Raw genomic sequence first — 16,863 nt, 5'->3', positions numbered from 1 at the left:
GTATTTAACTTAAAGGTGAACTATAACTTAACAGACTCAACAAATCAAATCCAGGATAGCAGTTTTGTTGGTTATGGAAAAATTATGGGAAATTAGCAAATGTGTAAAGTTAAATACAATTAAGGGACAAAGGTCAAATTTGTCACACGGCCCCAAAAACATCGGCAGAGCTTATCGACCATGAGTGCCTCCTGATTCTTAACAATCGCTATTGGCATCGCCCATGAAAACACCCACATTGGCTGATTTCTAAAATTTTGGCCAGCTTTCTCGAACAATTGGGCTAAAGGAACAAAACTAACTAAAATTAAGAATAAGAATTACATTTATTCACAAAGCAACAAACTGACCAAACCAAATCATAACAATGGTTCAGTAAAAAAAATACAATGAACTACAAAATACACCTTGTGGAATCTGACGGTCATTATCAGCATGTACAACAAACCCATAGCTCTCTGTTTACTACACTGTGCGTGTACTACTACCTGCACAATAATTGGTTTGTATTGTAGTGGGTCCCATGTGGTTATCAGGAGACACAATAGAGAACATGAACTCGGCCTGGACTCCATTCATGAGGTCTGTAAAGGTACTCTTTGATCCACTGAATAAAACCAGGAGCATGTGTGAAGCTGCAGTCAAGACACACTGGATTTTTCAGCACTGATATGAATAACAATTAACCTTTTCCACAGACAGAAATACCACAATCAAACCAGAACGAGGGCAGCTGTACAGGTATGTAGAGGGAGAAAAACTATAAGCCAGAGTCGAGGCTTTCTTGGCTATGTTTGATATAATATGTTAGCAGAGAGAATAAAGTGTAAGCAAATCTATTCATTTAAGGGCAAAATATAACTTAAAAATGTGAAAACTCAATAGTAACAAAACAAATAGTAACAAAACAGTGCCCTGAAAATGGAAAAAAGCTATATAAAAATGTGACCATTTACCATTTAGAATCCAGACAAACCGATGGCCAATATTTTTAGCCCTGTGACTCTTTCTTTATTTTAATGGTGTAATGTGCTCTGTTGATTTGTATGATGTTTATTGTTTTTAATTGTGTTTTTAATGTTGTACAGCACTACAGGTGCTATAGAAATAAAGTTTGATTGATTGATTGATTGATTTTTGGGCCAATATGCTGGGGTGATTTTCGCCATTTTCCTCAAACTATGTGAATTCAATGTATTATAAACTCACACAGAGAGCAGTGTAGGCATATTTCCTGCACTTATCTCTTTGCACTAAAACGTTCAATTAAAACTTCATGTATATACTTCATGCATGCTCGTCTCCATGTAAATGCTATTGCTCTACCTGGAAAGATCCACAGTACGGCAATAAACTCATATCCATGTAGACAAGCAGGTCACATCAACAGGCGAAGTTACAGGTCAGATCTGTAGAGAGGTGAGCCAGTTCAAAGTAAGAATGCATGTTTTTCAGGGTATTATTTGCCCATAAAAATACTTGTAACTGAATAAATGTAAGAAAGATATGTTTACTAATGCCATTCAAAGCAAGTTAGTGAACCTTTAAAACCTTGGCCTAATATTAGCAAATGAGTTATTTTGCATTAGACAGTAGTGCATGTTGATCGCCTACTGAGGAAAATGTACCTTCCAAAATTGGGACAGGCTGTTCAAAACTGGGGCGTTCAGTAATTGTGTTTAGAAATTGGGACTTATTGGGACATTGGACAAGTTGAGGAGCAAAAAAGTGGGTCGTACCATAGGAGCATACACACAACACAGCAATTTTCAGAAGCTACAAGCTGCTAAGAGTTCAAGCTAGTAACAGTAACATTCACATTAATGATAGATACTATTATACTATGCTTGAATTAGTAAATACTACACTTGCACACACCAGCATTGTTAGTAATATAGGATTAAATCTGGAACTAAACCTGGACTAGACTAACACTGTAACAGGACCAAAACCAAGTCTACATCAGGACTAAACTGAACTCCAAACAATCAAACCAGGACAAGGGTAAATGCACCCTTAGGCATCAAATGTGCAACAAATTCAAACACTCGCCTCGTATGAGAAATTGCAATCTAACAAACTTGATCATACAAATTAAAATCAAGTAAAGCAAATGTAACAGATTGTAATACAATTTTAAATAGACTTCGGCATATTCTAAACATTGAAACCAATTAAACGAAACAGCAAAGAGGGATGTGGAGCCGCATAGATGTTGATAGCCCTTTAGGCTGCATGTGTTTGTGTAGCAATAAATATGTACAGTCCACAGAAATAGGTGCTTTAGTGTGTCAGGGCTCCATGCACACTGTTTAAATATTCATCGTGCCTAAAACAGCAGATCAGTCAGGCCTGCTTACTGCATGCCATTGACATTACGGGGGAAATTTCTTCATTTGGTGGCACAATCAATAGCTCATTACTGTGTCTCTGCTCCAGCGGGCTGCCCCTGTCTCCCCTCCCTCTGCATCAACCAGAATCTTATCTGTCTGTCATCTGCAACAACACCAACTCACAGTAACTTACTTTTCGCCCAGTGCAGTTCTGAAATTGAAATTGTAAATGGAAAGGAGAAGGAGAAATCGATACTGCGGTGGATAAAGAGGTAAACTGTGGAATGTTTTTATGAGAAATGCAGAGGAAGGATTTTGTTCAGGATTCACAAGTGTCTGAACTGTATCACAAAGTGGCCAAAAGTGGTAGTAGTAGCACTGAATATAAAAGTAGAAAAAGTGGTATTTGCAGGGGAAGCAGGGCTCAGAGTACAAGTGGTAAAATGGCAAATGGTCACATTTATACAGCGCTTTTCTATCATTAAGGCCCTCAGAGCGCTTTACATCAAAGAAGTACTCATCCATTCACACGCACATTCATATATCAGTGTATGCAGACACTGGGAGCGAGGTGAGGTACATGCCCAACAACACAACAACAGTATTCACAAAACTGTAGACTTTTAAATCAGAGGATGAACACACCGCCTATCAGTGTCTATTACTGCTCCCCAGTAATGATTGATCAGAATCACTGGGGTAGAAGTATGCTGGCATTATTAGTACTCAGTGATAGTAGTGATAGTAGTGATAGCAGTAGAGGTAGTTGTTGCAGCAGTAGTAGTATTTGTAGCAGTAGTTATAGTAGTTGTTGTAGAGTAGTCGTAGTATTTGTGATAGTAGTAGTAGTAGTAGTAGTTGTAGTATTTGTAGTAGTAGCAGTAGTTGTAGTAGTTGTTGTAGTAGTAGTAGTTTTTATAGTAGTTGTTGTAGAAGTAGTTGTTGTAGTAGTTGTAATTATTGTAGTACTAGTTGCTGTTGTAGTAATAGCAGTTGTTGCAGCAGTGGTAGTATTTGTAGCAGTAGTTATAGTAGTAGTATTTGTAGTAGTAGTATTTGCATTTGTAGTAGTTGTTGTAGTAGCAGTAGTTGTTGTAGAAGTAGTTGTTGTAGTAGTTGTAGTGGTAGTTGTAGTAGTAGCTGAGCAGTGATAAATATTAGTTGTATTAAGGTATATAATATTGATTTAAAGTCACGTATGTATTTCAGACTCGTTCTCTCACCACTGCTTTGAATTATTATGATACATTCAGATAAACATGCATAACACAGGTACCACTGCACTGATCTCACCACATCTGCTCAAAACATCTGGTAAAAGATCAATCAAATAACTTTAAAGAAATCACACGGTGTTTCCAATCTGCCACATTCTGCTCGGGACGCCTCTCGCTTACTGATGAAACGCTGCTATTACTTTTTTAAACCAAGCATGAAACGACATCAGCACTCATCATAATAACATTAGAGAGAGGCCTTACACAGTGTCGCCCAGAACCACCATGTGCCCGACCGCTATTCCCATCAGTGAGAATCATTTCACGCTAATCTCCAATTATGCACGGGGCAAGTGACACAGGAAGGGGCGGAGCTAGTATAAATAGTCCAGGGGATAGGCAAGAGAAGCAGTGGAACATGGGAGCAAGGATTGTGCAGTTATCTGATAATATTATGAATGAAAGATAATTAAAGCGGGTGTTTATGCGCATTCTTCTCATTAACCTTTGGAGAGGGTTATCACTAGATTAATAATGCTCCATTAAAGACATAATATCCAGGATTTGCTGTCTAATTATTGTAAACAGAGCCTGTCCTGTCTAGCAATCATTAAGGAGAGACTGAAAAGAGTTAATAAAACATATACTATTCTCTATAATTTATTTTTCCTGTGTGGTCAAAAAATGTAAACTTATCAATACTAAAAATATAGTATAAAAAATAGACACTTATTTGAACAAGTATTGGTAAATACTTACAAAAATTAGTACTTGGCCTTGTCAATATCATAACTATTTTATGTAGAAAATTGTCTGTTTGTCCCCTGTATCCTCTTCTCTTGGTCTTTTTTGCATTTAAATTATATATTTTTCATATATACTTTCCAAAGGCAGGCTAAGAGACTGTAACTAGTAGACTGTGCTAACATTAATACATAAAGTCTTAGGGTCACAACTTAGATTTTGCTCTGCACCCTCCAGTTATAATGTTGTCTTACAATTTGTGCAAGTTATTTTGGCATACAGGAATAGAGTCAAGAGCTGCAGTTTTAGAAATATAGCCATGCAATTTGCCAAGTGTTTCCTGCCTCTAATACATCAACAACATCTCAAAAAGTGACTAATGTTTCCCACCCACAAACAGGTGCCAAGAGAAATGAAGGGAAATTCACTTGAGCTGTCAGTCAGTTGTCTGCATAACATTGCAATAATTTTATATCTGATTGTTACAGGAAACTGTATGTAAGAACATAGATAGATATAGCTTTGACTGTAGAGTTAAAATTGTGGATACCAAATCAAATCTGGATAAAAAAAAATGGACGAACATAGAACAAAAAAATGCACCCAGCTGTGCCAGGAAAGATCTCCGAGTGGTGAGGAGGCAAAGAGAGTGGTGCTATTAATGACACCCGCTCTGCAGTCTGCACTAAACTAAAATGGGAGCTGTGGAGATGCTATTCACATGTGGAATATTCACTCTGCGTGTTGCACTCATGGCTCGAATGCAAACCAGCAGCGGTTTCATATAAACAAGCCACAACGCATTAGTCACAGCCCCAGTCTGGCCTTTTCAAAGTCGCTACTCCTACTCAAACTGCTAATATATCACCAGAATCAAACTCACCTCAGCAGCACTGGAGGCAGCGGCATGGGCAGTCTGTATTAGGAATAAGCCTTATGGCTTTGGAAATTAGGAAAAAAGTTAAAGCTGTCAAAAGTTCTCTCCTAATGGCAGAAGACAGTAGGCAGGATAATTATTTGCAAATGCCTTTGGAAATATATCAAAATATCAAAGTGGTTTTGACGGTATGGATATGCAAATTTAGTATAATAAGTAGATCATCTACCGGTAATCTTTCAAACAATGGTGTTAAGAGATATTTAAAGGTTCACTATGTAACTTTTCTGGTGGAGTGTCTGCCATCTGCTTGTCTCCATGGATATTATCACAGATGTTAATGTCTTGCCTAAAATGTTCTCCAGTATGGCTTTAGACTTATCAGTTGCCATAGAAACAAGCAGGGCAATAGGACAAGTTACACATCAGGTCTGTGAAGAGGAGACTCCGTTCACCGTAGAAATGTATCTTTTACAAGGAATTTTTGGGCAATAAAAACATTTGTAAGGAAACAAACGCCTGATAGTTACGTTTAATGGCATACTGTGCAACATTCCAGGCAAACAACATCTCCATGGAGACAAGCAGGTAACTGATTTATCACCAGAAAACTTACACAGTGCACCTTTATGTGGTCTATTCACTTGAACCACAACCATGACACATCACAATATCAAAATTTAGACTAAGCTCAGATCTAAACCTGGATTGGACCAGGACTAAATGACGACTAGAACTGGATCGTACCAAATGACTGTTTTATCGCCCACTCCTACTTTTTATATAATGAACTATCCAAGCCATGTGTCTTTCCTACGAGCTCCTTATTATAGACCCACCGCTGTGCAAATTGAAATAATATACATCCAATTGACGCCTAATCAAGTTCATGCTCAATATAACTGAAAACCGCATGTGGGCCTAATAAAACATTGGTGCATCTCCAGCATTAAAACTGTGGCCCTGGGTTTAAGAGCACTGGGCTTTTCTCCCAATCTCTTGGCTCTGAATCAGCACAGTTCCTCTTCCTGTAGCATCAAATTAGCCATGGCTGAGATATGCACAGTCGTCCCCCCCCCCTCCTCCCACTGAACGGGCTTTATAGGCAGCAGTCCGACAGGGGTAATTCTGTGACCACTCCAGGGAAATTACTTTGTGTTGTTAGAGAAAAGGCAGTTTGTGAACTTCTTTATCAGGCTTCTCGGGTCTAATAACAAGCAACATTTGGACAGGAATGAGACAGACACACAGATCCTATAGGCAGTCTGCACCCAGACACAAGCCTTAACACACAAAAGAACATGAGCCTATGATTGTGCACATATATTTTTAAACTTGAGCTAGAATAAGGTTTTAACACTATTTTATTCCTTCCTCACTAAAACTTACAATATTCTGAGGATGTTATATACTACACACAGTCTCCCACCTTCATTCATAACTTTACAGTTTACATTTGCACTCAAAACACTTGGATCAATAGAAATATAATATTATTATTTCCTCTTGGCCTTTTTGTAAAAATGTTACCAAGACTTTATTCTGTGAACAGAGTAACTAATCGAAAAATCAATCTGAGCAATCCATTCGAAAACAAAACAAACTGTCATGAAATGTCAAAATCAGAAATCAGAAATTCAAGTGTGAGTCAGAACTATTGCAAGACCTTCCACAAAATATACTCCAATGCAAATAATGACATTTGTTTTAATTACACAGCGATGTCGTGTTTTTGGTACAACTGTGTGCTCTATAGAAGTACTTGAGGTCCTCCTCTACAGTAGCGCCTGGATGTTGATGAATAATTCCTGCACCGGGCTCTAAGCCCTGGCATGTCTGGTGCAGGCTGACTGCACCACACTGCTACAGCTGCATTTGCATTCAAAACACACACACACAGTCCTTTTGCACTCATGACAGCTGCCTCCCGGTGTGGACGGACGCAACAAGCAGCTAAAACCACCTTTTAAAGCAACAGCACTTTCTGACTTCTCCCCAGTCATCAGTGTGAAAAATGCTCCTAGAAGTCGAGCAAGCGGAAAGCCAAATCCATATCTTTCGCCGTGCTGATCATGAATGGGTGGCATTTTAGTTCTAGGATAAAAAGACGATGCGGGGAGGAAATGTCAGCTGTTTTTTTGGGACAGGAGTCATACTGATGCATTGACCTCTATGTCTAAAAGGTTGGCTCTGAGAGGGGCTAATTGACAGTAAAGAAAAAGTGAAAGTATGTTTGAAATACCACTGCTATTACTGTGCATACACAAAGCCCTCAGGAAGCACACAACACAGCATGGATTCTATGATATTCTCCAGAGCAGGTGCTGACTTGGACTTATTAAAACAAGTGTTACAAACTGAAACCTTTGACCTTTTGGATTCAGTAACGCAAAATATTTAGGGCTGTACAACATTGGAAAAAAATCAAATTGTGATTTTTAGTATTGCAATGAGATTTTATAAATATATATATAAAGTGAGATTTTGTTCAGTGTGCACATTGTAAACAACTTAAGCAGTAACATGTGAGCAAAAACTGAAATCTAAACTTTTAAACTAACACAATATCCCATCTAAACTACAGGTACAACAAGATTTGTTTGAGGACACTCTGTTATCTAAATAATTGCAGTCTGTCCAGTTTAATAATTTCCCTAACTCAAATCACTATTTTGATTTGATTGCTATATATTGTGCAGTTCTAATACATGCAATGAATGTCAATGTTCAGGCCCTCTCTCTACAGCCTGCTAATGACCGGAATATGTGCATGAAACACAATACACCTATAGAAGGCTTACAGTCTGTGCATATGATCAGCTCAATAAAGAGGAACTGTGAGAAGCAGAGCCAGCAGTGTGCAGCCAAACACCCCCACTGTCTGGGGGTCTCTCTGGAAGACCTCCAACCTCATCTATTCCAGACACGCATTTGCAGCTATGATATGACTGTGTAGAAGCACTTCTCATTGCTGAGCAAAAAGTGTCACCATCTATCTCTGTCAGTAACACAGCTCCTCAGGCTCACGCAGTCATCTCCCTTTCACAAACGCCGAAAAGTCAGGCTTCATAAAGTACATAGCCTACAGCCTTGTCCTTAATTTCAGAGTTTTTTTCTTGTTTTTCAAAATTAGCTTGATATTTGCACCTAAACACAAATACCTGACATTACGGTTGCATTGTTATTTAATAGATGAATGTTATTAATATGCTCACACACAGGCTCTAAACTATGTTCATATGCAGATTTTGTGAGGGCTGCATTAAACTTACAGAACATGAAGTGCCTTGTAACTATAGTAAATGTGCAGACAGCTTAAAGTTTAACATCACCATTGAAGATTTAAACTTTGAGAGAAGGAGACTGCAGAAAAGACAATAGCTGTGAGCTATCTGATGCGCAAAACAATGGAGCACTATGCTGGCTCTAAGATGTACAAGAAGGCACCGGGTTATCACGGGATACGGAGCGAAAGAACATCAGTCAAGACAATGACTGAAAAGAACCGATAATGGCTCACACATGGTGCGTTTAAAAGACACTCTGCTGTTAGAGCCGCTAAGTGCCATGAGGTGTACTTACAGTTCTGAGAAACTGGATCTCATCCTCTCCTTCTCCTCCTTCAGCCATGGCTGCGAAGGAGGCTGCTCAGACTCGGGAAGCCTCCGCTGGCTCCTCTCTCCAGTCGCTTTTAGCATAAAGCTAATCCACGGCTGTACAGCGGGCACAGGACCGCAGCATGTGTCACTCCAGACCCGCTGATCAGGGCTCAGGACCGGTCCGGAGAGGAGCACGGTGTGTCCGCATCGGTGGGCTCCTGCAACTGAGGACTAAAGAGCACCCACTGCACGAGCGCGGTCTGGACCTGCGACGTCACAGGCACATCTTACCATTACAGCAAAGGAAGCGCCACTATTCAAATTCACGCAACAGAGAATATCTCCCAGCGACTGTTTACCTCGCAGGGTTATTTCAGTGCAGTGAGTGAGTCATGCATGAACTTCAAACTTCTGAATATTTGCTCTTTGCGCGTTGGTCCGGATCAGTACCATGGAGAGCTCCTGTCCGCGTCAAAAGCACTTTACAGCACAAGTCTGCCCTAAACAGCTTTGTAGAAATCGGTTACTGACACAGACTATGACATGTTTCAGTTTATTCAACAATGAGAGTTATCTTAAAATGTAATATTATAATTTCAGTAAAAAGAGATGTTCCAGAAATGTTGAAAAAAAATCTAATGTCTTAACACATTAGCGAATCAATTGAACTGTAAACTGTACAGATTGTGTAGACACAAGATGTGCAACAACTGTAGCTACATTTGTTGTCTACATAATTAATAATGTAGAAGCTGTATGGATCTTGACTGAATTATTTATTTTGGTAAACCAAACGATGTTAAATATGAATTGCAACGAAGTTTCAATGAATGTTCCTGCTGGTGTCAAACATTAGAAATTTGACTATATAAATGCAGCAAAAGACGCAATACAACAGCTTACTTACCCTTGATACGATGCTGCCCTCTCGTGGTGATAATATCGAGCCTGTCCGCGCTCGACTGTCGCCTTCTTATTTAATCACGTGTTGACCACTAGAGGTCTCTCGTCTCTGAAAAACTGTTCTGGGAAGTAAGCTTGTGTACGGTCTATTTTACGTGGAAGTTTTACAGATAACATTAAGAATTTGCGAGTCTCACAATGTAAAAAAGTATATTCTGTACAGTAACCAACACGGGCGTATCAGACTGCTCTTCTATGATGAACAACACAACCTCACATGGCCCACCTGCACGCGGCAGCTGCAATGGCTCAAAAAAGTAGCTCGTGAAGGAGGAAGAGCCAATCAGAGCTTAGAGAGTCCGCGCTGAGCTCTCTCATTGGACAGAGCACATGTCTGTCAAATAGAGGGAGACTAGCCAAGCAGCAGCGGTGATCGGCGGCAGGCTGCACCACACAGACGACAAGCATCATCCTCATGCAACTAAATGCAGTAAGTCAATATTTATGTTTTACTCGGGTCCATTAATTTCAGTAGGTGATTAACTCAATGCTTTAGGGATGTTTACGTAAAGAACGGCAGACAAGCCTGTGCGGATATGCATTATGTATTAAATTATGTATTAGAAGTGCGCGTATGTGGCTTTTCCCAATAGTGCCACTGTAAATAGTTGATAGCGTGACAGTTTGAATGCGAATGAATCAGCAAGCCTTTATGTTAATACAGTCCTAGACCGTGGCTATTGCAAGGTGACAGTAACCCACGGCATTGTGTTATGATGTCAACACTTGGAGATATTGCCAAATACGTAGGTAAAGGCCAAGTTGTGCTGTGCAGGTGCTGGTGCAGTTGCATTATGTTATGGTTATAAACACTTAGCTCTTACTTAGCTCTGAGTCATCAATATGTTACATCCTGGGTTATGTGACAGCTTCAGAAATAGAAGATGTGCAGTTAAAAAGCACTGCATTTCAAAAAGGTATTGTATAATATAATTAGATCATGTGTTATGCAAAATTATGACTTGAGTTAAGAGTGCTTTGTTCAATTCAGAATTAAGTTTATGCAGCTAAAACCTGGCACAGTCTTCCTGAAAATGTGAGACAGGCCTCTACTTTGTTAATGCTGTGCATATGACTGAAAGGTTTTTATTCTGCACTCTTCTCTTTTAATGTTAATTTTATGATGATTATTTATGTTTGTTTGTATTGTGATTTTAATTACTTCCTTATATTTCCTCTCTAGTATATGTGGGTTGTGTGAGTTTAGGATGCGCTGCGCTGCATATAAATATTTGAATCTAAGCAGTTGCAATTTGCATTATGTTGGTCTTCTGTTTTTCCCTATAAAATTGAAGAGTGTTACTTACCTATAAAGACAGTGGTATACCACTAGTATGGCACACGCAATCAATAAACTTCACTAGCTGCACTAACTGTTTATTGACCCAATCCTGTCACAAAGTCTAAATGATATCCTCTATACCTCTCTCTCCCTGTGTCAGTCTTCAAACAGGACCGGTGATGAACTATCTGAGACTGACTTCTGCCCAAGTGTTGTTACTCAAACTGAAGCCTGAGCACTCCAATCAAAACTCGTAGCTAGAATGGCCCCTGTCATGGAAGGCACCCACTCTGTTCTCCTCCTCTACCCACGCATTCAAGAGCTCTGCAAAGTCAGCCGGTATCTCCCCAAGAGGCGGGCTCCATGCTTCAAGTACACGACTCACGCCAGCCAGTTGGAAAGCACCAGTAATGACCATGATGACCGGGACAAGGAGGTTCCTGGAGTGTCCAAACAAAGAGGCCAGTCTTCTGATTCCTTGAGTGAACTGGTCCAGAGCACTTCCCACCAGGCAACAAAAGAGGCAGTTGCAGAGCTTCTGTGGCTAGCAGTGGAGCACCATCAGTTACTCGGTGAGTTCTTATCACTCTGCAAAGATTGTACGCACAAGGTCAGGATGGGCAACCAGGATGGGAAACTTCAAGACTACATAGAAGGCCAGGAAGTTCAAATGCTTAGCAACAAACATCACTTTGCATCACAGCATAAGAAAGTGGTGACAAAAACCAAGAAGATTAAGAAAGTGCCAAAAAAGCTGGCCAGCGCTGAGCAGATGCTTCATAACAAGATGAAACAAAAAGTTACAAATGGGGTTTCTTTGGTAACATCTGCAAATGTGGACACTTCACACTCCGAAACGTCCGATAGTCCGGTGACAGGGTCCTATGTGAGTGCTGTCAGTAATCCCATTCTTCCTACTGACGAGAGCTTCCAGATGGATCGCTGGATGGATTTTATGGAAGACAACCGGAACTATGATCCGGATGTGGATTTTTGTAATGACTTTTCAGAATGTGACGGTGAATTTGGTTATCAGTCGTCCTCTTGCAGCCTGATGGAAGGTCTGAACCGGAGGGAAAGTGGAAGCAACCTCCGACCAATTAGAACACTTGATTCTCTGACTGAAAATGATTGCGAGCCGGTGGTTAAATCTACTGAACAGAAGAATATGGTGGGGATGACGGTTAAAGCAAAAGTGCAAGACGTGGAAGCCAAAGTCCAGCGTATCAGCCATGGATCTCAAGACAGAAATTATAGCAGTGGTAGGAAGCTGTCTCTGCAACTATCTTATACTAATGAACCGGTTAAAATACACACTAAAAGGAGCCCTTGTTCGCCTCTTGCCGGGGTCTTCAACACGTCATTCCCTGCATCCAACAGCCTCCAGAGTATGTCCCCTGTCCTGTCTCCTCTGTCCTCCAAACAGACTAGTCCCCAGCTCAACCACAGAATAGTGCTATTGTCAGATAAGGACACGGACAGCTCCAGCAATGCAGATGATCCCAAGGTCTACACCGAGGTAATCGACAAGAATGGCAACAAGCGGACTATAACGCGCCTGGATTTGAACCTGAGCAGGAGGCCCAGTACTTCAAAGTGGAATTCTTCAAATAACTCTACAACAACAGGTGAGTTTTTTAGGAAGTCTTTCAGTGCCTTAATGTTGCCATTGCTTTCATCACCTGTTCTGTCAGATTTATTGTAGTTCAGAAAGCCTTTGGAGAATTTCTGTCCAACATAGCCTTTGTGTTTACTGAAGGGTAATTGTGAGCGTCAAAATAAGACATAGTTTTGTTCCTTGGAGCTAGTATCACTCCAGTCTCTATTTTCCCAAAAACAAAGGAATTACTAAAACTTAGACATGTTTTGTAAGAGGATGTGCTAAACGGCCGGATTTGGACTTGTGATCAAATTAAAAACTACCCAACAGTGTAGTACAAGAAGCAGCCAGAGCTTGGGAATAGTTTCACCGATGCTCAGTTTTAACTCTGTCAGTGCCACAATGTAACTACAAGGATTAGTGGGTGATCAAAGTCATAGTTGACCTAAGCAGGGGTAGTGTCAACTCAAGCATTGCTGAATGAAACAAAGTGACTCCATGTTCTTCTTTCAGGCAGCAAATCCTTCCCAGATCACAAGAAAAGTACCAATAACAAGGCCTAAGAGCTCCAAATGCTTACTTTTGGTAGTCGAAATACAGGTTGACCTTTTGATCTCTTTTGTGAGATATAATATTTATTTATTGGTCACTTGCAACTACTCCATCTTGATGCCATTTCAAGTATGCCTGCTGCACATAATCATTAGATTAACTTCTTTTAAATTGGTTGAGTTTCCCTTTTAGGCAACAAAACACAATCTTTACTTTAATCTGCAGCAGCAAACAGGCAGCCCTCTGTCTCATAGCAGCCAACGGATAATTGTTGTACCTTAGCCTCATGATCTCATTTTGTTTGTCCCTTATCTAATAACACATATATTAAAGAAAGGCCAGTCGCACTTTGTGTATATAAACTTTATTAGCAGGCACAGCTGTCAATTCTGATATAAGGAATGCTGTTTAGACCCAACATTATATTGTGTGTCTATTGATGATATAGGAACACTAAAAGTTTCCATATTACTAAGAAAAACTACTTACTGCTACTTCTTCTATCACAACTCTATGCCCTATACCCTGTTCACTGCACTGAGCATCTATGTACTGCAAACCCATGCAAAAACAATATGCAAATGTCTACACACAAGCAAACTGCTGTGGGATTTGAATATGACACAGGTTATAGAGAAATGTTTCCTTGAGACAAAAAGCAATATTGTCGCTTAAATATATATCATTATTAAGATTTTAGACAAAGAAAGAGGCATTGAACTGTGTTTGAGAATCACTAGACCAAGGTGTTTACTGTTTCATGGCTCAGCATTAATTATACATGAATGTAAATCTTTCTGCTGTTTACCGGCTCAGCTTGCAGCCTGATAATTGATTGTGTTCCTCGTTTTAATGCTGATAAATGATCGTCACAGGGCCAGGCAGGAGCGCTAAGAGGGTCGGTGTGAATGAAACCACCTGGGCCCTTTATGCTTGGTCAAACCTGCATCTCATTTTCACTTTAATCTACACTGTCAGATGGAAACCAGAAGTCTACTGTTGTTAACATGCAGATGGGAACAGTAATAACAGACAGTACTCAAGAAAGAAAAAACAATATTTAAGTTAGAATAATGTGATGCATACTAATACAAACAAAATACACATAGTTTGGTTTCAATTGCAACTAATATTACTGCAAATCAACTGTTGTTGCCTCCACTGCTACAAATACAGCTACACTACTCCTAGTATTTTGCTACTACTGCTCTTAAAACATTACTATAAGTGCAGGTGCAAGGATTTAAAATAAACTATAGTAAACAAAAATTACAAATATGTTTTCTCTAAAATCTATTCATGTACTAAAATAAATTGTATACCAAATATACTCAAAATAATACTCATGTTGGAAGTTTACTGTCCATGCTATCGGTAGGAACTTGGACTAAACATTCTAACAGAAGCTCCCTCCCTCACGTGACATCTATACTTTATTATTGTCTGACATATGACAGGCCACAGTATAATCACATTAGCCAAAGGGGTCATCTGAAACTGATCAGGACAAGACTCCATCACTCTGCTCTTCCTCCTGAAATCTGTCAGTCAAACAGAGTGCACTGCCATGCAAGCCTGTTGTGTACTGAGTGCACAAGGGCCAGCTCTATACACATAATGAAGAGGAGTCTGCCAAAACAGCTCAGCATTCAGCAGGGACAAGACTGGGGTTATTTTTTATAAAAGGAATGTTGTTTTTAATAACATAATAGCATAGTATTTTATTGCTTATTGTTAGCATTTCATTTGTTAGAAATTTTATGTACAACATATAACAATTTAAACAACATGGACTCATTTGGCAGTTATCTTAACTTTCACTTGTAACTTTTCTAGCAGAGGGTCTGTCACCTTTCTGTCTCCATGTTATTGCCTTGCCTATAATCTTCCACAGTGTGGCATTAAACTTATCTCCATGGAGACAAGCAAATGACATCCACCTTGCCAAGCTCACAGTGAGGATGCATATTTATTTCTGTATTTTTGTATCAGTAAACCACATGGAATTGAATAAATAGTTTAATGCCATACTGTGGAACATACCAGGCAAAGCCTCCCACCATATTTGTTGTGCATACTTTTCTTTGTACTAGTGGGAACATTTTGGTTATTTTTCTGTACTACAATAAGGTTTGAGCTGGAGAAGGATGAATTATGAACTTCAATGACTCATTATATAAACTACCGTAATTACTAAATGTTGAATTCTATTATTTATTTTTGCAGCTTATACTTTTTAACAACATTAAACATATATAAAAACACAGCATATATAAAAATACTTTTTTGGGGATAATTCTGCTTTATGGTTTGGTTTCATTATTATCATTTACTATTTATGTTTACTTCAGCAATATATCACACTTCAAAATGTGTTATAGTGACAGGCCTACTCACCAGAGAAGGTACTGTTAGTTATAGAAGTTACTTATTTCACCCTGTACAGCTCAAATATTATTGTACCACAAAAAATAACACTAATACAAAATACATGTACACACACTAAATTTTGAAGCCCAAAAATATTGTCCCAGCTGTGATTTATTGGAGAAAATAGTTATTATGGAGGCATAATCCTTACTGCAAATGCCAATGCCCTGCCAGACCTAATGAAAGCACGCCTTCCTCGTGTGGAGCAGTGCATGTCCCAGCAGCCTCCTGCACTGGATTCCTCATGAGTGAATGATGACTTTGTGAGCATCATGTCACGCTACATGTTAGCTCAGACTACAGGCCCCTACACTACACTGCAGCACTTTTCTCAATTTCTGCTTCCTTCCCTACATTTTCAAGGAGATTTAAGTCCAGCCTTAGTTTAAGCTGACTGTGATGGCTCCTGTCCTGTATCTTTGAAGATTTATATTAAAGTCTATGGTCTTGGCTAGAAACTCAATGAGGAGACAAATTTATCAACTACTTGACGATATTTAGAGGTCAGGCTATTTTCTAGATAAAAGAGAGCTGTGTATGCATTAAGGAAGCTGCATATATAAGCTGACTTTTTTATGTTTTATATAAGGTTTTGTCCATATATTACAACGTTAGCCACTTACACTTTTGTGCTTGTGGTTATTTATTATGGATATTGATTACATATATACTTATGGTTTCTTCCTTGTGAATATAAATTGACAGCCATACTATAACTGCCAAAAATATGTTACCGGGGTCAGGATGTCAGAGGTATTGCTTATTGAGCTGTAGTGTAGCTGGAGACAGACTACTCCACAGACCAGTCACTCAACTTTGCAACCAAAAATTATTCATAAACATAACAGATTCCAAACATTCAAGCATAACTTTCTTAATCGTATAGAATTTGCTGACTATTACCTATTTGAAAGGTTATTTTGTGCTTTCTGCCTGTAGTGCAATGGACCAGTTTGAATTTATATCCTGTCAAAGCAATGTAAACACTGCTATAAATAATACAAAGCTTGAATGACAAATCAGAAATTTAATATGCTACTTGTGTGTATAGTACAACAAACCTACTGATCATCACTATAAAACTCGGACCTATTCATTTTTATCAGTGGACCTTATCGGCTAGATCAGTGGTTCTTAACCTTGTTGGAGGTACTGAACCCCACCAGTTTCATATGCACATTCACCGAACTCTTCTGTATTGAAAAATAAAATATTATTTTTTTTCAAATTCAAGACATATGTGTGTTTTACTGGTGCACAAAATGA

At 39.2% G+C, this 16,863-nt stretch overlaps 1 protein-coding gene across 1 annotated transcript in view; it reads right to left on the bottom strand.

The window, feature by feature from the left end:
• LOC117390176 (ryanodine receptor 3-like) overlaps positions 1-8,801 on the bottom strand; it is a 109,414-nt gene extending 100,613 nt beyond the window's left edge. The window contains exon 1 of the mRNA XM_055231285.1: positions 8,754-8,801. Within this exon, the coding sequence (XP_055087260.1) occupies positions 8,754-8,801 (48 nt within the window). The remainder of the gene's footprint in view (positions 1-8,753) is intronic.
• Between the last annotated feature and the right edge of the window lie 8,062 nt (positions 8,802-16,863).

The sequence above is a fragment of the Periophthalmus magnuspinnatus genome, chromosome 22 (assembly GCF_009829125.3).
Source record: "Periophthalmus magnuspinnatus isolate fPerMag1 chromosome 22, fPerMag1.2.pri, whole genome shotgun sequence".
NCBI lineage: Eukaryota > Metazoa > Chordata > Actinopteri > Gobiiformes > Gobiidae > Periophthalmus > Periophthalmus magnuspinnatus.
Note: the sequence above shows the minus strand (reverse complement) of the source record. Positions and strands in the feature narration are given on the sequence as shown.